Raw genomic sequence first — 24,881 nt, forward strand, 5'->3', positions numbered from 1 at the left:
ACGTATTTACGTAATTGATGATGTCAATGACGTTGATGTGTCGCCCCAGTCCTAATCAACAGCAAAAGACAAACAATTTTTGATCCAATTTGAATTGTGCCATATATTACACATATAATGTTAGCCAATTTAAACAATAATTTTTCAAGTCGAGAGAGTCGCAGTGTGTAGGTTTGTCACAGTACTATTAAGCAACTAAATTAGAAACTGAATGGAAATAGATGAATTGTAGCCTCTCAGTTAGCATGCTCTATAAAGCTATATCCCACACAGTAATAGCCACTGTATCTAACAACTACTAGCAGAGGGTGTTAACAAGTTTGATGGGAATGAGTGCAGTGCACAGTTACAATTAATTGGGCATGCTTTTAACTAAAACACGCAGTAAGACCTAGTATTGCTTTTTCATGTGTATCCCCACCCCCATCCCAAAATAAGGTCACTGTTTTAGTGGAAGCCAATTATCTGCAGAGGTCTCTCCCTCTCCACAACAAACAAACCCAGTGATTTAAGCCAGTAAAACACCAAATAAAGCAGTTTCATGTTTAAAAAAAAAACAGAAACAAAAAAAAAACAGTTTTTCTGACACTTTCATTGTGGAGTGGCTGCATAGTACGGTGGGCAACATGAAAATGAGAATGGCCCTGTCTAGAGCCAGTGTTTGGTGTGTCTGTTCTGGTCTACTGTGGAAAAACATGTCCATCATGGTAGATGAGGACTCGCTCCCTATGTAGATATAAACAGCTCTGTCTAAGCTAAATAAAACCACAATGATTCAAAATTGTGCAAAAATTTCCCTAATCCCTGAGTTAAACCACTTTGGAAATAAATAAACTTGCCTTGGAAATTTTGGGGGAAATTTATAGACCCAATCTGGACACTTACTCTAAAGGCAGGCATAATGAGTCTTTTAAAATAGCCTCATATGAAGAGTTTTAACATATAATCACTGATGCTTGTTGTCCACTGTCATTTCACTCAACTGTTGTTGTTAGACAATATGCATAAACTACTGTATATTAAATAGACTGGATTTTCATATTGTGCACCAATGTCACAACAACACAGGATAGACAGGATACCTTACGTATTTAAAGAGTGGAATTAAATGCAGCAGATACCTCACTCTACAGTTAGAGGGAACCAGCTGTCATTTAACAGGAACACTGAGGAGTGTGATTCCAGTCTTATTTAAAAAAATCTGCTTAATGTTATTCAGTGTGAAGGCAAGTGTAGAATGTTAATAATCACAGTTGTGTAAATTGATGTTCTCAGTATGTCTGTTTCTCTGTGCTCCCTGCAGGTGCAGAAGAAAAACTACAGGGAAGAGAAGAAGAGGGCGACCAAGGAGCTGCTCAGCACCATCACTGATCCCTCTGTCATCGTCATGGCCGACTGGCTAAAGGTGGGAACATCCTCCACCACGCAGTCAATATTTCCTGCTGCTGACGTGTTGATTGTAAAATATACAATAATTATTAGAATTAAAGTACAGTAAATGACATTTGTCTGGATTTGATCCAGATCCGTGGCACTCTGAAGAGTTGGACCAAGCTGTGGTGTGTGCTGAAACCAGGCGTCCTGCTCATCTATAAAACCCACAAAAATGGCCAGTGGGTGGGAACGGTGCTGCTCAACGCCTGCGAGCTCATCGAGAGGCCCTCCAAGAAGGACGGCTTCTGCTTCAAGCTCTTCCACCCGCTGGAGCAGTCCATCTGGGCTGTCAAGGTCAGAATATTTACAGAAACAGAATTTGCAGCCAATATTATGGAGTGAGATGGAGCATTTAGAGAGCTGTTCCAGGCTGGGAACATTGGGGGAAATGAGAAATTATATGTATCAGGGAGTTTTGTGACTACCAAATACGTATTCCACAACTTAATTTTGTAATCAGATGATTTTCAGTACAGTAGTAGAGAAAAATCTGTTCACCTGTTTAGAAAACATCAACAAAAAAGTGAGGACAAATAAAAACACGCAGGGCAAACACTCTGACTCAAATAAGACAGAAACGTCATGGAAACTATCTTAAAGAAATGAATCGCACAGAACAGAAGTGTCAGCCACTGAACAGAGTCAAAGCTGCTAATGTGAATAAATGAAGGGCTTGTGAAGGATCAAATAGAATAGGAAATGCAAAAAAAAATGAAACAAGCAGTAAGTGAAATTTGGCTTGCTGATAAAATGCCCTGCCTAAGAATAAATTGTAACATTAAGGAGAATTTCCACCACTGGAAAAAAAGACACTTAAAACTTAGTAGCCTCTTCCTCTACCATACACTGTTTGGCCTAATTCTGGAGTGCTATATTCAGGTTTATAAAAATTGTCCCGATTTTCCATTTAGTGTTCAACCCAGGTACACTGAGACTACTAACAACCCAAACTCTGATTTAGTATCTTGTCAGACTGAGTATCTTCAACATTATATCTCATTTTCTTTCATCTGTATTAAAAAAACAAAAGAGACAAGGGTTATGGGCCAGATTATTAGTTGGCCAGGTGCTGTCGCCTCCTAGAGGAAATAGTCCTGCACATAATTCCCTGTAAAACCACAATGTGTTGTCTTTGGATTTGGCTACATTTGGACTGTGCCAGGCTAGCTGTCTGCTCCTGTTTCCAGCCTTCAGACTAAGCTAACCAGCTGCTGGGCCTAGCTTCCTATTTATCATACAAACATAAGAGTGGTGTCAATCTTCTGACCAAACTCTCAGCAAAAAAAGGCAAATAAGTGTATTTCCCAGTATGTTCAACTATTCCTTTTTATTTGCCATATATGACCTAATTTATCTTTATCTTTTTTGTTAGCGAGGGAGAATACTGCCAAAGTTTCCAGACAGATGAATTTGAATGCAGCCTTTGTTGCTCTCGAGTGACAAACAGAACAAAATTAACACAAACATAAAAAATGTCCTCCATTAAAAACAAAAGCCTTTGTCCCCTGCAGTTAAAACAAGTAGTTGTTATGTTAGCTGTATAATTAAAAGCTCATCTTTAGTGCAGATGCAGAACATTATACATCCAGCCAGCGATTTTCATTTTAAGCAGAGCACACTTTACATTTGTTCCTGTGTTTTCAGCCCTGTCCACACATCCACTCCAACTGTGATTTGGTATTCATCACTGTCCTCACACTGCAAGTGTTTTCTTGTTTGTTTGTGCTATAAAAAGGCTTGAATCATAATTGTTGATGTGTGATTTAGATTATAGTGTTCCTATTTTCCCCATCGTCCTCTTCACGTTGGACGTAAACACTTCACTCATTCAGCTTCTGTCCCCTCTCATAGCTTGTTTGCATAATGACATACTAGACAGTCCAGATTTCCTGTTTGCACATAAGTGATGAAGAACTGGAAAAATAAACACAAACTGCAGGTGAAACGAGGATAAAGGAACTGATAAATCACCTCAAATGAAAAGAGACAGAGATTAAAATGACAAGTGGAGCAATCAAGACACTGACTCAGAACAACACCCACCTGAACCTTAAACACTGAACCTTGTGCGTAACATGTGTTTACTTCCTTTATTTCTTGTTGTCATCAGGGTCCTAAAGGAGAAGCAGTTGGCTCCATCACTCAGCCATTACCCAGCAGCCACCTCATCTTCCGTGCTGCCTCTGAGTCTGATGGTAAGAGACAAGCTGTCAATCAACCTACAGTTTTTTGTCTTTTGAATCTTGTCAGCAGCAGCTTAAAATGAGAGATAAAGATAAAGCAACAAATCAGCATCATGGGGGTATCAGCTACATAAAGTAATATTCGTATTGGTTCAAAATTACAGCTGCTTTTACTTGCAGTATTTGATTATGTGTGGAAGTGCTATTAATCCTAATTCTTGTTGTTGTTTTTTTTAACCAGTGTATTATGTTGGAAGGAAACTTTAATATTTTGGTACATGGACCCTATTCTCTGAAGTCTGCAAGGGACGAGTGGTTTAGAAATTATCCCCTGGATATGATGCACACAGTTATTTGTAACTCCACTGCACAACACAGATACACTACACAGCACTGCTTACAGTGATTAACAGTGTTAACCTCCTTTTTTCTTTTTAATGTGGGTTAAACAAACAGAACTGACTCTGTCACACTGTTACAAATCATGAATCAGCTTTTGAGAGTTCGCTCTTGTTTCTGTGAATGGCAAGATGTTGCGAGATGAGCCTCCAGCGCCTAAAATGCTGTCAAAACATTTATTTATAGTTGCCAACACAGCCCCCGTAATTCTCAACTGGGAAAGAGGCAGAAAACAGGCACATAGAAAATGAAAGACCTAAATGAAACTCCAAATGACAGAGATGCCGATATAAACAGGATTGATATTATTACATGACCTGTGTGTTTGGTGAAATATGATGGGTAATTTGCAGTGTAATTTTATCCTGACAAACTACAGACATGGCAGATTCACACGAAATTAAGATCACAGACAACCTCCATAGTTACTACAACTTATTCGAGGTCCCCAGGTCATACTAGACCCATGCAAATAGGGCTTAATATATCTACTGATTTACTTGGAGTTATTTGGACAGCCAAAATGAAAACCTGTAACTTTTTGGCTGGCTGCAGTATGAGTCATTAGCCCCGTTAGCAAATGGGGGGGGGGGGGCAGCCAGCCAGCAGGTAACAATCAAAATGTTTGGGCTTCAGATTTGGGGAGCTGTCATGTTGTCTGTCTCTTTATACAGTGTATGGTGGGGACTCAAACAGATTAGTCGACTACTAAAATAGTCACTGATTATTTTAATAGTTGATTAGTCATCAGTTAGTCGACTAATCGTTGCAGCCTAATACGTAGTGGTGGACTAGTGAATGGTTAGAGCCACAGCCCTTCTTGCTCTGTGACTCTGTCCATGGTGCTGAAACATCCAATCCACTCTTTCCCTGTCTGAGTCTCTGCCCATGGTGCTGGAATAGTCAAACGATATCTAGAATCACTTGGTATTTACTGTACATCCCTAGCACAATATTACAATACAAATACATCAAATGTCAAAATGAAAATTATTTTAAAACGTAGCATGTCTGTAACCAGTCCTGGATTGAGCTCAAGGGTGATTATAAGTACAAGAGCCAAAGTGATTTTAAAAAAAAAAAAAAAAACAACAACTTTGACCAAACCCTTTTGCTCATTATTAAAAAAGGATAATGAACCAACAGCAAAGCCTGAAAATAAATGTTGCATATCAGTGATCAGTCTGAATGTCTCTCCCAGGTCGATGCTGGATGGATGCCTTAGAGCTGGCCCTGAAGTGCTCCAGCCTGCTGAAGAGGACCATGATCCGCGAGGGGAAAGAGGACATGAGCACGGTCGCCACTGGCGGCGAACACTCCATTAATTTCTACAGCCTCCTCCGAGCCCACAACATCCATGGTTTCCAGTGAGTAGGAAAAAAAACAAAGTTACAACTACATATTCCGCTTAAACTTTTAAGATACCAGCTTTTTCAAATGTAACATTATTTGCATGAACATCATACCACCCAATCTACCCTCCCTTCAGGTTCAACGACAGTGACCATTTGAAAGACCCAGACCTGTACTCAGACAAGTCAGACAGGGAGGGTGAACAGGACCACGAGGAGTCAGACCCAGAAGGCCTGGAGAAGAGTGAGGAGAGCGACAGCGATACATCAGAGCGGCAAGACGACTCGTACATCGACTTGGACCCCAATGAACATCTGCGGGAAACCCCGTACCTGGAGCAGTCTCATGAGGAGCTGGGAGAGGTCAGCGACAAAGAGTTTGAAACAAGTCCACTGTTATCATACAGAGCTTTTAATCAGAAATGTCGTCGATGAATTGAGATTGCAGCATTGCTCCACATTCTCATAGGACGTCTGGAAACCATTTTCATTTTCAGCTTGAATTAAAACTGCAGCTAAAAGCAATTTTGTTATAAAGTCTGTTGCATAATGAGGAGAAATTAGCATGTTCCTCTGCTGGGGCTATTAGGAAAGCAGTAACATGGCCACGCTTTGATCTGTGTGGGTTGGTTTGACAGCTTATTAATTAAACACCTACTGAAGCCGAGGCAAAATGTTTATAGTTAGGAGCTAATTAAAACCTCATTTTGCAAATCAGTTGCACAGTCTCATAAAAGTTTGGAGACTCGTGCAACAATGTGAATGCTTCTGGGTATTTTAAGATGTCTGTTGTATGTTGGCAAGCTACATGTAGAAAAAAAACACTCCTCTGCCCTTGTGTGTTTGTCTTTCTCCAGGCTGGTGAGGCTGCCCAGACAGAGACGGTATCAGAGGAGAATAAATCTCTGATCTGGACTCTGCTGAAGCAGGTGCGACCTGGCATGGACCTGTCCAAAGTGGTGCTGCCCACATTCATCCTGGAGCCAAGGTCCTTTCTGGACAAGCTCTCAGACTACTACTACCACGCAGACTTCCTGTCAGAGTAAGCACTAAAGCTTTTCAAAGGAATATAAATAACAGAGAAATCCAGCCTCCAGCTCTATTAAATTTTACTAATTCATAAATGTATTTAATATGTACACCAAAATATCACACCGTGTCTTTAACAGACTTCAATACAGTCTTAACTAAAGTTATTTTTTACCACATGCAGAACCAACATGGACTTTAAAATTGGGAGAAAAGTGCAGATTTTGCAACTCAAGCACTTTCTGCTAAATATGCAATGAAATGTCCAGTGTGTAGGATTTAGGGGAATATATTGGCAGAAATGGAATATTATATAATGAATATGTTTTCTTTAATGTATAATGCACCTGAAAATAAGAACCGTTGTGTTTACCTCACCTTAGAATGAGCCGTTTGTATCTACATTCGGAGACACCTCTGTAGATAGTTTGTCTCCTGGTTAAAACCTCCTGAACAGTGAACGCTGAAGGAATTCCGTGGACCAGTCATAGTTTACAGTCTAATTAGCAACTTGACTCGAGAGTGAAACAGATACCTGCATATGAATGCATATAAGAGGGGAAAAAAGCTAATAAAAAGCCAAATAATTGTCAGTTGGGTTGAATTTCGGCCAATGCTTTTTGCCTCTAATGCTCTGCACACAGATTGTTCACCTGCAGACAAACGAAGTCTGCTCAGACATGATTGATCAATACCACTGGCACTACAGATAGAAACCAGAACGCTTCTCATATAAAAATCTTGTATTGTTGCCCACAGATTTGGCATACATATTCGGACATTTGTCTGAAGAGATTAATTTACCTGCGATACCTTGGTGTTTGTAATGTGTGATGCCAGTAGTTCTACTTGTATAAAATGTGACATATGGACATGGAATGTGTCTTTCTGTCAGAAGATTTGATGAAGCTCTGTGAATCAAGAGAATTATAGTAGATTATACAAAGTTCTACCCACTGAGTTAAACAGCACGTGTTCTAGAGGAGCATCACTTAAAGTTTGGACTGTTTGTTTCATTCTCAGGGCTGCGATCGAAGAGAACGCTTACAACCGAATGAAGAAGGTGGTGAAGTGGTACATCTCTGGATTCTACAAAAAGCCAAAGGTCAGGAGAATAAACACGTGCGGCCCACTTCATGTTGATGAGCTGCAGAGTAGAAATGCTCTCTGTATACAATCTGTTATACTAAAATGTCATGCTGGTGTTTAATCCACAGGGGTTGAAGAAGCCTTATAACCCCATTATTGGAGAGACGTACCGCTGTATGTGGCTCCACCAGAAGACCAACAGCAAGACGTTCTACATCGCAGAACAGGTAACATCAGCAACAATGACTGTGCAGAGTACTAACTTCGAGCAATCTGACTGGTCAAGAGCTCATCCCACCTGTATCAGATAACTCCCACAATGCAAGTTGGGTCATTGGAACACATCGACTATCCATGATAAGATAAATCTATGACAGATGAGTAGTGTTCAAGCTGACTACATCACTGTGGTTTTCTTCAGGTATCCCATCATCCTCCTGTGTCTGCCTTCTACGTCAGCAACAGGAAGGACGGATTCTGCCTCAGTGGCAGCATCCTCGCCAAGTCCAAGTTCTATGGTACACACACACACACACACACACAAAACTAAAATGTAATTCATGCCACCCTCAGGCATCTTGAATGAAAGGACAATGTGTGCTAATATTTATTCAGCTGTGGATTGTTATCCCTTTGCCGTGTTAGCACATCTGTCCACTAACCGCTGCTGTTCACATTTTAGGAAACTCCCTGTCGGCCATATTAGACGGGGAGGCTCGGCTTACTTTTCTCAACAGAGGGGAGGACTACGTGATGAACATGCCATACGCTCACTGTAAAGGTCAGAGTGCAACCGACTTTCTCCTCACACCACAGTCCCACATCAGTCGAGCTTTAATGTAGCTGTGAACTCTGTAAAATATTTGGTCCAGTATTTAAATTCTTTGATATCTGCGTTAATAATGTTGCTTTGCTCATTTGGAAAGCTGTAGATCCACCTACAACAAATAGTTTGGGTCCACTCTCTGGCCCTGTGTCAGTTTCCCCACTTACCTGTACTGAGTAAAATTCCCCATGATGTTTTTTTTATCCGACAGGCATCCTGTATGGCACCATGACCCTGGAGCTGGGTGGTCAGATCACCATTGCGTGTGAGAAAACAGGCTACAGTGCTCAGCTCGAGTTCAAACTGAAGGTATGGCTGTGTTTAAAAAAAGGAACTTATTTAAGAGTAGTAAATCATTTCAGTCCTCGGCTGACAGAATAGGAGCTTTAGAGCTGTGGAGTAATAAACTTCTTTTTTTAGATAGTCTTTTATAAAAAGCTGTTTCTCACTTGAATTTTCTGGATGTCTAACCCCTCCACACCATCACCAACTCTACCACGCCACTCCCTCTCCCCCCTGATAATCGCCCCATCCTCCACACCACCATTCACTGTCGACTGCATGATGTCATCACAAACTAGCGACAGGTACATGTTAAAGAGTGCAAACAGGGAGTCAGTACGTTTCCATTTAAAATACAAATCATGATAGGTGTCTCTGGTTTTTAGAGTGCAAACCAGAGTGCATGTAGGTTAGTAGAGAAGATTGAGTACTATTGAATGCAGTGCACCCATTGGAACCACTCAGCTGATGTACTCTCATTGGTAGGTTTAATTGAAAGTAGATGGTGGTTACTAGGTTGATTTCTTTTGTTGTTAAATCGGTCTTTAATTAAAGTATGTGTGTTTAAATGCTTTAGAAAAGTTGCAGGTTGAGTCCAAACTCCATTACTTGTTTTGTTCTGCTCCATGCAGCCCAGCGTTATTGTTCATTTCAAACAGACGCAATTGTCATTGTCAAGTCTAAGTAGCAAATATACTTGCGCCAATCGGTGTTCAGATTGGCATTTAGGTCTTAATTGCAGTGTGGTCAGGCACGTGTATTCGTATTTCAAGGCAGTAGAAAGAGATTGCACCACTACACTTTTATGTTTTGCTGCTTGAATGTCCCATTATATTTGCTGCAGTGACGCTACTGCTCTTACTGCATTATTCTGAGCAGAGACCTGCTCATTGCTGCGATTTGCTGGATTCACCATGTAAATCTCAGTGCACCAGCTGTAGGCACACCTGGCTTTTAAAGCAAATGTGGAGATGACACTCTGGTCGGCTGAACTCATGTTACACCTAATACGCAGCTGTGAATAATTAAGGGACTAAGCCCTTTGTGCCTTGCACCTTACTTTGCACCCAGATTATGCGCCGTTTAACCAGCAAAGTGAAGTTGGACACACCCTAAATGCACTCAGACTTTCTAAAATGGACTTATAAATGCAGATCAAATGAGACATAAACAACAGTATTTTTCTCCATAGTAACTGCAACAGTAAACCTTATGTGTGCATGTATCTCTCCTTCCTCTGCCCTTCTTAAAACCCCCTATGTCCTTGTTCTTCTCCCATCCCTCACCTCTCGCCTTCAACACCTTTTTTTGTTTGTCCTCTCTTCTTCCTCCTTTTCCCACTCTTTTCTTTGCTGTATTTGTCCTTTCTTTTCCATATCTCTTTCCTTACCCCCTCCTCCTTCCCTGCCTTCCTTCTTTCTTCCTCCTTTCTCCTCCCCTCTTTATCCCTGCTCCTCCTCTCTCCTCGTCTCTTCCTCCAGCCATTCCTGGGCAGCAGTGACAGTGTGAATCAGGTCTCTGGAAAGATCAAGCTGGGGAAGGAGGTGTTAGCCACGCTAGAAGGACACTGGGTAAGACACGCTCTTCACACATTCCTCTGACTGCTGCTTGTTGCATAATAAATCCTGAGCTATATAAAACATGCAACAAGCAGAGTTCAAGTCATGCCTGAGTTACATGCTAGCCCCTTCTGTGATCGGCAGACCTTTTTCTCTTTAAAATTAATTTTAGATTATTAGACCGTTGCTTCTAAACTAAGTACCTAATGCAGATAACAGCTGCACTGTGCTGTAGTTTGTGTCTTGTGTTGTCATTAGGCAAGTAAAGAGAGCCTTTTGACTTTGTCCTCACAGGACAGTGAGATCTTCATCAATGACAAGAAGACGGGGACGATGGATACTTTCTGGAACCCGACACCAGAGCTGAGGCAGAGTCGACTGACCCGCTGCACCGTCCCACCAGAGGAGCAGGGAGAGTATGAATCAGAAAGGTGACATTCAACTTCACTATTATCAGAGTATCAAATATGATAGCGTATTGTTTTGTATCAGTGTCTGCGACCAAATTGACCTTGATCACTCTTTGGCATCTTGATATATCTTTAGGCTTTTCTCTTACTCCTCTACTGCGTCTTCTCTTCTTTCCGTTTGTGAGTGCAGAGAAATTTAACGACTCTTTTCCCTCTCAATCATCAGACTGTGGCAGCACGTGACTCGAGCCATCAACAACAAGGACCAGACCGAGGCCACCAATGAGAAGTTCATCCTGGAGGAAGTTCAGCGGAAGTCCGCCCGCGAACGGAAAGCCAAATGTGAGGAGTGGATCCCCGCTCTGTTCGAGCAGGACCCCGTCACCGGAGAGTGGCATTACAGATATGCCGAGTGAGTGACTACCCTACTACCTCTACAATGACAGGAAATAATAAGGTGGCTCCTCTCTATAGAGAGCCTGAAAAAAGATGAACTCTGTGAGTGTCATTGCAGGTTAAGTTATGCTATTGAAGAATTTACTAATACCCCAGTACTACCACATACTACTTATAGATGCATTTTGATGGACTGAACATTATCTTACTGGGTACGGCAGCTGGATCCTCGTGGTATTATGAGAACACGGCAGAATCCAGAGATAACAAGATCACACGAAAATCCATCTTGTGAGGCTTCAAGTAATGTTTTTGTTTCCCAGTCCCCAGAGGTTAAATTAGAGGTGTAGATTCTGCAGTTAATTAAAAAAGAGGAACAAAGAACGGCATTAAAGACTTTTCTTAATGGAAAAGATGTTTTTGCTGTTCTCCCGACCCGCCCATCATAGACAGATGGTTCATCCAATAACCTGCCAAGTATTTTTTGAAAGTGCCCGTCCTTTTCCAAAGTGATTCCAGACAACTTCTCAGATTGTTCTGTGTACCAACAAACCATCTGGCGTGTCAGATTTAACATCATTAGCCATGAAGGACAATGCCCAAGTTTTACCCAACTGATACTAGATTTTTTTAGGCTGATACCAGTTGATTTATGATTTTAAAAAATCTGATTTTAAAAAAATCTGACATTGATATATTGGCCTTAAATGTACTTACTAAATAATTGTGATTGTGGATCTTGATATAATTAACTGGATATTCAAATGTTAGCATTTGTATAATGATAAAATAGATAATAGAAAATCTCACTAATTATATACATTTCATCAAACATAATAAAAACCCTGCAGTAATAAAAAAAGACAGTAATGCTTGTTGATGCTTTGGTTGCGAGTAAGTAAGGAAAGTTCATCTGTGTAGCAGGTTTCACGGAACCAAAATCATGAAGTGCTCAGCATTAAACAGAAATTACACAGTAAAAGCAATAAAAACAGATAGCAACAATACACAGCACAGGGCTGACAAGATAAAACACAGCAGCAGCTAATCAACAAGGACACAGACAAATAAACAGGTCATCAGCTGTTTGGATTGGCTAACCAAAAGCCTGTGTGAATAAAAACATTTTGAGATGAAAACATCAGGTGCACAGTAGCTCAGTGGTTACCCCTTTCACACTTGAGACTATCTTGTCTGTTAAAGGCAAATATGCCAAAAAATTTCACACAAGTCAAGGGACTTGAAAGTAAAATTGGGGGGGCATTCCAAAGATTGGGGGCAACAGCTTGAAAAGCACAGTCACCTCAAGTATGATCTGAAGCACTGGTTCCCATCCTGGGCGTCCTGACCCCCACTAGTGTCGCAAAGCTTCACAGGGGGTTGCGAGGCTTTCTTGATTTTAAAGTGTGTAAAAAAAAAAAAACTGCTTTTCAAATATAGACTAGGCCTATATCTCAGCAGTATATTCATTTCTGTCAAGAAAACTAAATCAAGTAGGTATTTTCAAGTTTAGATGATTATTGAAGATATAAACTTTGAAAAGTCTCACAGGATAAGGGCATGGTTAAGACCTGAATACAGGCTGTGTTCACAGAGCCTCCATTCTCTGCTCAACAGCCTCTTCCTGCACCAGAAAAGTATGCCGTTAACACAACCAAAGAGCTAACAGAAAACACTGAATTTGTCATAAAAAAGGCTATTAAGTATGTATGAAGATTTTTAAAAAAATAAATAAATAAATATATTCATATGAGATATCCATAAAAAATGTCACGTAGTCAGAGTTTGTCTGTATACTCAATGATAGAAAAAGGGTCCCTGAAGGAAAAAGGTTGAAACCACTGATCTAAAGGCAAGAAGAAATCTATCCTCTAAATTGTCATGCTCACACCTGGTTTTGAAAATACACTGTGTTCCCATCTTATAATTGGTACTAATATAAGGCAGTTAAGTTTAAAGCTTCCCCATTTTCTTTAAATTCCATATTAAATTATCTAGTGTGACAGGGTGCCATCTAGTGCCAATTCCTTATAACTGCAGGGAGAATGTCCAGGGGGCTGTGTGACTGCTCTTGATGATGTAGGACGATGGATTCTGTAAACAGCTTTTATTGTTGTATGATAAACAGGACAGTTGTCTAGGTGGTAGAATGTCATGAATAATAGTGGTCTTCACTGGTCTCTTCTGTTCTTTTTGTTTCTTTATCTGCTTCTTCATTTCACATTCTTCTCTTCCATACACTCTCTTTCACTCGTATTTCTTTGACTCTATCGTGGTTTACCCCATGTGTTTGACTATTTCCCTCTTCTATGTCTCCTCATCTCACCCTCTGTGTCTCTCGGCCCCCTCCGCAGCACGAGGCCATGGGACCCGCTAAACGACCTGATCCAGTTTGAGAAAGACGGCTGTATCCAGACCAAGGTCCGACACCGCACCCCTATGGTACGTTCTGGCAGTCTTATTAGTCTGAGTAACCAGGGGCCACGGAGGGACAATTGCAAGTGCCAGGTAGGTTGTCCCGATCGAAAACCGCCATTAAAAAAAAAAAAAAAAAGCAACTCGCCGCCTCAACCACCTTCCACGCAGCACCCGGTGCACCGTCTTCATTGTCGCTTCTTCTCTGTGTGCCACCATCGCCGTTGTCGCCTCTGCTCCTTTTTTGTCTTTTTTTTTCTGTTTGTTTCTGTTTTTTCTTTTCGTACCCTGGCACCTGCTGTTCTCTCTGTATGGGTATGTCAAAGTGCATGCTGATGTAAGTGGATAACCTGATGTTCTCCTTCCTGTTCTTGCTGTGTCATAATGCAGTGAAATGATTATAAACCCTTGTGAGGGTTTAAATGTCATTCCTCAAGTATGTTTCACTGACTGTGACACCATCAGATCTCAGTACGGAGTGAGCAACGTTATTTTTTGCTCCATATGATGTTTTCTCCCATACAAAGTCTGAAGAGAGAACATCCATTACAGAACAGACCAACAACCGCCATCGACATCTAGTTGCTTCAGGGTGTCTTCATGCCCTCCTCACCCTTCACCTGTTCATGTCTTCATCTTGTCTGTCTCTGTCGTGCTCGCTCACTGAATCTCCACCTCTACCGATCTGCTCCGTGTTCATGTCATGTTGAGGAGCTACAGGCTGCTGCGGTGCGATCGCTGTGATTGCTGCTTGTGTGTCTGGAGTCTGTGAAACTGTTTCGTTCTTTGTGTGTTCAAAGCAACCACCTGCCAAGTCTCAAAGTGTATTGGCGTGAGTCAAAGAAAAATAATACAACACTTGAAAGACGACACAGTGTAGCTTACTGGTAGCCTGCAGCTGCACTTTTTGAGTGGAAGAGAGACAGTCTTGATAGTTGTTAGCTTGACAACCCTCGGCAATGAGCCAAGAAGTCTGTCATGTGTAGTTTTTACCCTCCAAAAATTTCATCCTCCACTCCATAAATCCACCAGCAAACCCCCAGGCTCCCAGGCAGTCAATCCCCAGGAGCAGACTGCAGCACAACAGCTGGATTGTAGAGGAAACTGTGGTGTTAGCTTAGCTTTGCTAAGACATCAATTAATTTTTTATTAAATCTCAAACTAATTGAAATTGGGCTACTCCAACAACGGTACTATGATTTTATATAAACTTTGTTGTGTATATTCCTTTTTAAAAAACATTTATATATTCCAATTCAAATGTCGGATTATTCTAAAGATTCAAAAGTTCACTTCTCTTTGAAAGAGTGTTCTTGCATTGTTATGCTGTTGTATTATCATAACATCAGTGGCATCAAATAGTCTCAAAATGACAACAAAATTGTTTGTCGCCATTATTTCTGGGACAGTATATCATGTGTCAAAAGTAGTTATAGGGACAGGCCTGGTGCTGCTGACCTTAAATCAACCTTAAAATCTGTCAGATTGTTAGACAGAGACTCCGGGCCTGAAAAATTGCATCACATCAAATAAACCATTAAGATTAAGAGCTGTAATCTGTTCAGATTTTAATCCCTTTGAATTTAATTATTGAAATGTTCTAGCTCTTGGCAGGTTTGGTTCATTTCAGACGCTTGTTGAGTGTTATAAACAGATGTGACTGATGTACCAGCATGCCTTACACGGTCATTGATGTGAGAGCGCCGACTAGCATGTTTGTGTGGGCGTGTGTGTGTGTGTGTGTGTGTGTGTGTTTGTAAGGGGGGTAGGTCTTGCATCATAACACCATTTTGTTGTATTGATATGCCTGTGAACAATTCTGCTTATTTTTATTTATTTATTTTGTATTCTTGAGTCTGTAGTTGTGCGGACGCTAAGATATGTTTGTATGTGCTCTCATGTGTGCGGCCTGTTAGTTTGACCCATTTCTCTTTGTGTGTTTGTGCGTGCTTATGTGTGTATCCCAACATGTGTGTATAGGTAACGGTGCCAAAGAGGAAACACAAGAGCGACAAGCCGAAGAGCCCAGAGAGCGGCTGCTCCTCACCCGAACCCGACCGCCAAGACTCGTCTGGCAGTGAACGTAAGTCACGGTCATGTACAATCACATACACACACACACACACACACACACAATGCTAACATGAGTAGTATTTTTTTATGCCTGCACACCTGCATTAGCTGTAGCTGGAGGCATAAGGCTTTCGAGTTGTCCCTTCTGTCGGTCCCATTCTTGTGAACGCAGTATTTCAAGAACACCTTGAACAGCCTCTAAAAATTTGGCACAAATGTCCACTTTGACTGAAGAGTACACTGATTAGAATTTGGTTGTCGAAGGTCAAATGTCAAGGTCAGTGTGACCTCACTTAACATGTTTTTGGCCATCACTCAAGAATTCACAGGCTTATTTTGACAAAACTTCACACAAAGGTCTAATAGGATATAATGATGAAGTGATGACATTTTATATCCAAAAGGTCAAAGGACAGCTTCACTGTGACATCATAATGTTTTCTTGCCATTATTCAGCATCCTACTGAATTGGTGACACTAATCTTGGGTGCCCACCTTGAAACTGTCTTGATTGTAGATCTTCTGTGCTGCTGGGTTGAAGATGTGTGTGAAGCATCCATGTTTTCACAGATATGGATATAAACTGTAAAACAAACTTAACTGCACGTCAGCATCAAACTACATGTCAGTATTTCTAGTTAAGTAATAAATCAACATTTGGTTATATGGTCTAAATATCACAGTTACTGTGCCATGTTTTCATTACAGACACACAACAGCCCAAGAAGCAGGTCATAACTGCATGTTAAAATGTCATCATGGAAATAGTGTGGAAATACTGGTTATACATGATCACTTTTCAACCAATCTGCAAACACCAAATGATTTCAGAGGCTTAGAGTAGGCTGAGACTGCATCAGTAAACAGCACACTCTGGTGGTAGTTATTATATCTGCGTTTCCTGTGGGAACTGCCCATTGGTCCGACATCCAATTGTTCCGACCATATTAAACCCATTGTTCCGAAGTCCCATTGTTCCGAAATCATCATGATGCCCTGTGGTTAAGGTCTGGTTAGGTTTAGGCACAAAAACCACTTGGTTAGGGTCAGGAAAAGATCATGGTGTGGGTTAAAATGAAAAAGAAAGCGGCAAACACATAAGCTGTGAGCCTGCTCCGCCTCAAGCCTTTCCCAGCTGACCCAGAGCCGGTCGCGGTGCACCATCAAGGCAGAAATATGCCCGCCGGGAGCCGTTCAGCACCGCGGACTATCGGACTAATGGGATGTCGGACTAATGGGCTGTCGGACCAATGATGTGGACCAGTTTCCTGTGAAGGTCAAGTTGTAGGAACTTGCTTGATTTTCATGTTTAATTTAATCAGAATATCCATACTCGGCCTTAGAATCTTAAATAATAATAATAATAAACACTAACCTAATAAGGTTAGCATTTAGCTGGTTGCTGGTGCTTTTTTCCAAACCTGATGTTTGTACAAAAAACTGAGAATTGCTTTAACGTGTTAGTTTTAGCAGGTTATCTGCAGGTCTTTAAAAGTCTTAAATAGTAATGAATGTAGTTCCCCCCTAAAAAGGCTTTATTAGGGTATAAACTGAGCTGGGTTGTCAGGAAAAGTTATTCATAAATTACAATTACTGCTGCTTTTGCTAGCCATAGTAGCTGGAAAACTAATAGCCTTTCTGAGGCAAGTGTCAATAATAGTAAAAACTTAAAGGGGACCTATTATGCTTGTCTTTATTTCCTTCATATACAGTATATGTAATGTTACAGTGTCAGATGTTCATATTCAACATGGCAAAAGATTCAAATAATGAGGCTGAAACAGGCTGAATTCCCATTCGAACTGCGCGCACCATGGTCTAGCCGTGGGTCTAACGTGTGTAATAGCAGCAGAAGAAAGTTGGCTTTCACACTCTCCATCAATCTAATCTGATCAGCTCTGATTAATCTGACCACTAACTGATGGAAACGAAGTCTTGACTGTGACAATCAAACAGTTTGTCCCCCAATTCTCCACCCCTTAACTCAAACTCAAAAATAAATAAATTAAAGTCGTGAAAATGCTTTGCTGCGTTTAAAAAAAAAAATAAAAAATTCAGAGAAGAGACACAAAATAATCTCAAAGGGACACACAAAAATAGTTTGCTGCAAGTATGAACCTTAAAATGAGCACAATCTTTAAATCTATTTATTGACCAATTTTGAATTGGTCCACGTGGCATAAACCGATTATATTACTCGAAATAATTGTTAAATACAGCTCAGAAGCACTGACAAAACTAAAATATAATGTGGGATAAAGCTCTCCCCAGGGCCTTGCCAATGCTTTCCTGTTGATGAAAAACACTGTATGGACACGCGCCTTTTAAAAGGGTCTTCAATATGATTTGGTAAAAACTGCAGAAACCATGTTTGATACACTTTGTTGCAGGACACAAAAACAAGCATAACAGCCGGCTGAGGAAAAAAGGAGCAGACCTCAGTGAACTTCAAAGTGCCATTGAATCTATAAAAAAGACACAGGAGGACATTAACAGGTGAGGAGGGCATGAGTCACACTCTACCATGTACATGATGTGACATACACATACATTAACTATCGTTTGTTTGTTTGTTTGTTTGTAGGAACATCAGTGTGCTGCGGAGTCGTGCGGCAGGCCGGGTGGAAGGCGCCTCTTTCCTCCAGCAGCGTGACTACGTCATCATCTTTTTCCTCATCCTCCTTCAGGTCCTGATCAACTATGTCTTCAAGTAGCAGCCATACAGAGAGAGTGATGCCCTCACACACACAAACACACTTATACACTCTCCGAACATCAGGCGTCACAATGGGAGACTAAGAGACGTGAACTCTGCCCTCTCTTCTCTCTGTCTTTATTAAGTCCAACTACACACGTCCAGAAAAGTGGAGACCCCCACACAAAGAGAGACTTTTTTTTAAAACGTGTTTATTTTTAACCAGTCCATTCCAAAACTCTGGGGAGATCCACAGATTTCAAAGCGAAGAGGAGCAGCGATAAGGAGAGGTAGTTGGAGGGGAGATTTTTTTGTGCGATGAAGTCTTGACTGCCACTCTGGAGCTCATTTATTTGCCTTGATGTACGAGGCAAAGACAGCAGCCATTTTTTAGCTGTTGTTTGTTTGGTTTTTTTTCCAATGGAGTGAAACTACTCTGTGATTCACATTTCACCTCAAATGACAGGGAACCTTTTAACATAGAGACGAGTACCACGACTCAGATGGTAACACACATTTAAAAAAAAAAAAAAAAAGTTTTAATTTTAATGTTGGTTCTTTTTAACATTTTGTTCCTTTTCTTGGTGTCCTTTGTGATAGGGGTCTGCTTGGAACAAAAAAGCGGTGATAAGGGAGAGAAAAACAAAGTGGTCCAATCTATGTGACTTTTATTTTTTTATTGTCAGATACTTTGATAACGGCTGGGGTTTCCACGCGTGGAAATGGACGGGGAAGACAAATAACACAAGTGATATTGTCAAAGGAACAGAAGCTATAATTTCTGCTGTATAATTGAACTTGACCTTTTGCATACAAAGTCAATGTTGAAAGAAAAAAGCCAGATGTTTAACACAGCGTCATTGTGTACTGTAGGTAGCATGTACAGACAGAGGAGTGTGATTAGGACATTATTTAGCCCTATGTACAGTATTTTATCCTAAGGCACAAATGCACTGGAAACGTCAGATATTTGTGTTAATATAGTTTTTCATCAGTTCAACTTGCACTCTATCTTTTACATTTCTGCTCTGAGGAGGTCTGGAGCATCAACCGAAGGATAAAAAAAAATGATTTTTGTGATTTATCATGAGTTTCAGTGAACACTGCCCTAGTTTCAGGTAAAGGGACTTAATATGTTTTTAATCAACGTCAGCAAAGCGAAATGATGTCGTATAAAATTTTCATCTGCCTTCATAGACCAAATGGCAAGTTAAAGGAATAGAAGAAGAAATGCACTCGGGGTTTTTTTTTCTTGAGAGAGTTGGGTAAGAAGGTTGATACTCCTCTCATATATTGACATTCAATACGACCACCAGCAGGTTAGCTTAGCTTAGCATAAGGAGTTAAAGCAAAGACAAACAACTAGCCCGGCTCTGATAAAGGTAACTGAGGACCAATACACCTTTTACCCCTACTGCTTAGCCTTACCCCTCCATTTTGTGCGTTCACATCTCGGGGTAGGGTGTCCTGATTTTCTTTGGAATAAAGGGAAAGGGCAAACTGTTAGGCCTACATGACATTTTTCAGAAGCACACTTTACGCTGAGTGTTATGAGAAACCATCGGCTGTATGAGCAACAAAAGAAACACACAAATGTATTTTCTTTGTTAAAAAAGATTTCAAAATTACAATAGCCATCATATTATCCTAATTTAACGTTGTTCCAATGTATTATGGTTCTCTTTTTTGAATAACAAGCATAACAAAAGAATTTGTTAGTATGCCAGTGTCTCTTTAGCTACCTAGCTAGCTAGCTAACGTTACACGTACACGTATTGGTTTTATAGGGAGTTAAGTGTTGGGCTATTTCTTGACATCACTGTGAAGGCAACCACCGGAGACTTTGGGAAGTGACTGTGCCCAACTTAGAAATAGTCCAGAGCATACCCCCCAATAAAACCACAACTTTTTACACATGACTTTTTGTATAAATTAAATAAATGAGATACAACGTTAATTAAAAAGCTTGGGTTGTGCTGGTAGGTGGATTTTGTTACCTTTAGACAGAGCCGGGCACTGTACCTTTTGCTAAGCTAAGTGGTTGCTGTGTTTAGCTTCATATTTACTGTACAGACTGCTCAATCTTCTCATCTAGTTTATGGCAACAAAGTGAGTAAGTGTATTACCTAAAATAAACTATTCCTTTAAAATTAGTTATTTAAATGTCAATGTTGAGTTGTGCAACCATATAGACAAAAACTTGAAATGTCAAGACTAGTTGATTTTAAGAATTGTCTCCAAATGTAAAACAGACTCCAGACCAAGTCATGTAAGAGAAAACCCTTAACTCTTCCCTTAGCTGCTGACTGCAGCACCGTCATGGCAAAGTCACACTCAGAGCATCGGTCATCGCTTTCAGTGCTTTTGCGCCTCAGATGTTAACCAGGAAATCTAGAATAGACACATTAGTAAGCTACTAGTGGGAGGAGGAGATAGACTCTTTTTTCTAAGTACTACAATCACCACAGTAAACCATTCCAAATGTACGCAAGTACCAGCCAAACTCAGTGTGTAGAATAGGAGTCGACCCCGTTCACTGTGTAAATATCTGACGGGACGGCTCGTTTCCTCGCGAGTAGCGCGTGGCGTTTCAACACCAAGGTTCACGATATAGACACTCCCACGCTCTGTGCACAAGCCAGTCTTTTCAACCTTGTGTGTCTTTTTGTCCACTGCTCTGTAGATACACACGGACATGGGCAAAAAAAATAAACATTAGTGGGGTACACAATGAGATTCCTAACGTAAATTTATCCAGATGGCCTCAAGACGTTGCTGTTATTCAGCAGTAGTTGCATAAGGTTTTGTAAATTCTGTGAAAATACACTGGGGTTCCAATCTGCTGCCTTCTTCTCTGGAAACATGGATTTCAAAGATTCGAAAATGATTGTAGGGACATGTAGCCTGAAAATGTACAGGCTTATGAGGACTATGACTTATGAGGACTGACTGAGTTAGGGGGTGTGTTCAGCACTATCAAATAAAAAAACTAACTCTTCTCCCAGCAGTCTAAATTGTTAACTCAACCAAGGATAAAGGCGGCATATTAGAACCCTTACCTGACGTTTTGACCACACATACCCCTTTTCCACCAACATGGAACGGGTTTTGTTCCAGTTCCAGCAACTAATTTTGAATCCTTCTGAGCATTTTGGCCGAAAATAAACAGGTACTGAGTCTGATAAGTTGGTTCTTAGCTAGAACCAAAAATAGTAGGTTTTCCTTGACATGAGGTGCGAACTATGACGACATCAGTGGGCATGACATATTCTACAGATTGGAAAGAGAAGATGGAGAAGTCGATTGAGAAACTGTCAGACCAAACAGAGCAATGGTATCATTAATAGTTGGCTTGTGCTTGTTTTGGAGGTAAAAGCAAATATCTGTTGTAACAGAACAAAAGTTTTGCAGGTAATCAATGTAATTCATGATTTAGCAGTCTGGTCTATCTCTGGTTTGCCAGATAACACCAAGGTTCAAAGAATCCTGAACGGAACCGGTTTCAGAACCAGAGATAATTTGGTGGAAAAGGGGGCAACAGTCTGTCAGGATTTTCTCTTAAGAAGCAAGTAAATAACTACTAATTGAGGCAATCCAAAAAGATCCAAGCCACTTATGGAGCGTATCTGAACATTGATTTTGTATATCTCTTGGCCTGTCATGATGTTAGCCTTGTCGACGTTTACATTTCCAATTGCCTCCGCCGTCAGCAGACTGTTGAGCGAAGAAATCTTTGTAATGCTAACACAGGTATTAAGAAAGACTGGTGGCATGGTCGGGAGCCAGCTGTACCCCCGTTACGTTACCCGGCTGGCCCGTGTGTATCTGTACGTGTATTTTTGTGTATCCTCATTGCCTCGATCGCTCATCTTAAATAGAGAATCCAGATGTTAGAATGTGGAGAAATACCAGTGCCTTCTAGAGTCGGACTGGGGAGGGGGTAGATAGGGGGTTAAGGGGAGGTGATAGGAGGTCGGCAGGGATTTGGAGGGGGTGTGGTGTGGAGCATACAAAGTGTCCAAGTCTCAAAGTGGACCACTAATGAAGGGAATGATGTAGAATAAAAAGACTGGTGGGTGGGACTCAGACTGGGACCCTTGTGGTGGCTGTAGTCACTGTAGTGTTTTAGAGCGGACGTGCCATACGAAGCCTTAGAAACAAGTCCGACTCCAGCTCCGAAGCTCAACCCGCCCCACCCAGCTCCTGCCTTCCCCTCCTGAAGCATCGCCATAGCAACTCACCCGTAGGTTTCCGGATGCTGATTCCTGCCACAGTAGAGAGAAAGGGAGGGAGAGAGACCGCTCCTCTCCTTTGTCGTCCTCGTCCCTCTCTCGCTCTCTCACACACCAAATTCAGAGGGAAGTAAACATCTCTGCCGTCTGTTGTTGTCGTTGCTGTATCTGTAAAATAATACATTTTATTTATTCCTCTTTTTGTATGTGGGTTTATGTTCATTTTTTCTGCTTGTAGCATTCGGTCAGTGTTCTCTTTACTTGTTTTCAATGCTGATTTTAAAATTGGTTTTATCCCACTCTTCATTACTTGACGTCACACACAAGCGACTGTCCTCAACTTGTGCACACTGTCAATGTCAACTGCCCCCACCCCCTTTCCACACACACACACACACACACACACACACACACACACACACACACACACCCTTTTTCCTATCTGAGTACGTGAATATATTTACTGTATCTCCATGGCAACTATAACTTCCTTGAAGTTTATGGTCACGTGTAACATAACACAGAATAAAAACAAATGACATCCTGGGGTCTCCTGTCTGTGTTTGGTGGAGTTTTAGATTATCTGTCCATTATATTTATGTGGAATTTTATAACTGCAAAGAAGTGCAACTACACTGATCAAAAATTTAAATGCAACACTTTTGTTGTGATGCTGGTTGGATGTAGTGCCAAATTCAGGGAGACAGCACTGGGGACGGCTTATGATAGTGAAATGAACATTCAGTTACGGGCAACAGCCTCCATTGAGTGCCTGAAAAAACTCTTAGCTCTTTAACTGAAACCTGTGAAAATGGGTGCAAAAACAAAAGGGTTGCATTTAATTTTTTCACAGTATAGATAGAATCTAGACCAAAACATAAGCATGGTGTCATTATGCAAATGACTTAAAAGTGTAGGCGAGGTCAAAGCAAGTGAATATAGGCTGGATTGGGGAAAAGGATCTAAATAGCATCAGAAAACCAAATGGTGGGAAATAAATGAATAACAATAAGATGCATAAAGTGAAAATAGATTGAAACAGCCCTGATACATGGAATAAAATCATTGTGTGTGTGTGTGTGTGTGTGTGTGTGTGTGTGTGTGTGTGTGTGTGTGTGTGTGTCAGTGAGAGAGAGAGAGAGATCATTCAAAGAGAATTGGTTTGGGATTTTATAAATGTAAATCTGATTTATTTAAGTTTGTTTGGAGTTGTTTACTTCATTGCCATCTTATCATCAAATAAACAATTTAATCTTCTTCCGGTTATAAAGGAACTGAAGATTTTTCTTTCATTTTAATTTAATGTGCTTTTTTGTCCAGCTGCAACAAACAACTTTGCATTCCCTATCTGATGAACTTGTGTGCACTAGATCTCAAAATTTTTCAACTGTTTTTTTATTTTGTTAGTTTCTTTCAGAGATTTACTTTCTATACTTGAGGATTCAAAGGATCACATACACAATGTATTCTTAAAGCTGTGCTAAAATACATGTGTGGAATAAATAATAGTTATTGGAATAGCAATAAATATAATTATATTTTTGAATTTTTATCCTTCATTTTTCTTTTTTCTAAGATGAAAATACATGAATTAGGTTAATGAGCATGAACATGTGTTTATAAACTAGTATTATTTGGCTTTATTATGTGAAATCTTTGGCAATTCAAGTGATAAAACATGTTGACTGTAAAACAGCTCAGCCACCATTAGAGGGGGATAAAGTCTTTTCTTGAACCACTCACATCTCCATCCAGCTGTGACCCCTCTCCCAGGTTCACCATTGTTTCTAATAATCTGACACTTTCTAGGCAGCGTGGAGGTCACAGAGGTTGAGGCTGAAATTCTGCAGTTTCATGTTCAGGGATGAGTCCTTCAGCAAGACACCTAACCTCTAGCTGTTAAAGAAACAAGAGGCAGGAGACTGGGCTGCAGCAGCATGAAGGTAAGAACGGGATCTCTCTGTGTGTATGTATTAAAATATTTTAATAATAAATCAGTACTACTTTATTTATCCATTATGGGTGAGTACAAAGGACAAGACCGAATATTAAGACAGAGAATTACAAGAGACAGGACACTTGGCCTCTTACATATTTGTGATATTAGAAATGTAAAGCGTATACCTATATCTGTAATTATAGTTCAGTTGTCTTTGCTTAAGATTTTGAACTTGTCCAAGATTATGAGTGAGTTATTATTAATAGGGATTACAATAAAAAGGATTTGACAGCTTCAAGATTTAAAGATACTTAATGTAATTTTTTTGATATGTATTGATTGTTTTTATTGCCAATGGGTGAACAGGTTCTGACATAACACTAAATCTGAACCCTTCCCTGACTTTCTCACTTGGGTGTGACAGCCTCTAGACTGACTTCTATGTAAAGGACTCTGGACAAATTTTACAGGTAAATCCAAAGGATGTATGTGCACTAGCTAACATTAGCTAAGAAATGGAATCCGCTAACATCAACAAATGACCAGCACCCACAACAACACAGAATCC

At 40.5% G+C, this 24,881-nt stretch overlaps 1 protein-coding gene across 10 annotated transcripts in view; it reads left to right on the forward strand.

The window, feature by feature from the left end:
• Positions 1 to 22,803, forward strand: part of osbpl8 (oxysterol binding protein-like 8) — a 121,924-nt gene extending 99,121 nt beyond the window's left edge. For 8 of the 10 annotated variants that reach the window (XM_049566152.1, XM_049566155.1, XM_049566153.1 and 5 more), the window contains 18 exons: positions 1,304 to 1,405; positions 1,525 to 1,728; positions 3,545 to 3,629; positions 5,218 to 5,383; positions 5,506 to 5,731; positions 6,226 to 6,410; positions 7,421 to 7,502; positions 7,615 to 7,713; positions 7,908 to 8,004; positions 8,169 to 8,267; positions 8,524 to 8,621; positions 10,076 to 10,165; positions 10,448 to 10,584; positions 10,790 to 10,975; positions 13,314 to 13,467; positions 15,355 to 15,457; positions 17,838 to 17,943; positions 18,032 to 22,803. In XM_049566152.1, coding sequence (XP_049422109.1) covers positions 1,304 to 1,405; positions 1,525 to 1,728; positions 3,545 to 3,629; positions 5,218 to 5,383; positions 5,506 to 5,731; positions 6,226 to 6,410; positions 7,421 to 7,502; positions 7,615 to 7,713; positions 7,908 to 8,004; positions 8,169 to 8,267; positions 8,524 to 8,621; positions 10,076 to 10,165; positions 10,448 to 10,584; positions 10,790 to 10,975; positions 13,314 to 13,467; positions 15,355 to 15,457; positions 17,838 to 17,943; positions 18,032 to 18,161 — 2,349 coding nt within the window. In that variant the 3' untranslated portion in view covers positions 18,162 to 22,803. The remainder of the gene's footprint in view (positions 1 to 1,303; positions 1,406 to 1,524; positions 1,729 to 3,544; positions 3,630 to 5,217; positions 5,384 to 5,505; positions 5,732 to 6,225; positions 6,411 to 7,420; positions 7,503 to 7,614; positions 7,714 to 7,907; positions 8,005 to 8,168; positions 8,268 to 8,523; positions 8,622 to 10,075; positions 10,166 to 10,447; positions 10,585 to 10,789; positions 10,976 to 13,313; positions 13,468 to 15,354; positions 15,458 to 17,837; positions 17,944 to 18,031) is intronic. The other 2 variants (XM_049566154.1, XM_049566162.1) reach the window with 1 other exon arrangement.
• The last annotated feature ends 2,078 nt before the right edge of the window (positions 22,804 to 24,881 follow it).

The sequence above is a fragment of the Epinephelus fuscoguttatus genome, linkage group LG22 (genome assembly GCF_011397635.1).
Source record: "Epinephelus fuscoguttatus linkage group LG22, E.fuscoguttatus.final_Chr_v1".
In the NCBI taxonomy this organism is placed as follows: Eukaryota; Metazoa; Chordata; class Actinopteri; order Perciformes; family Serranidae; genus Epinephelus; species Epinephelus fuscoguttatus.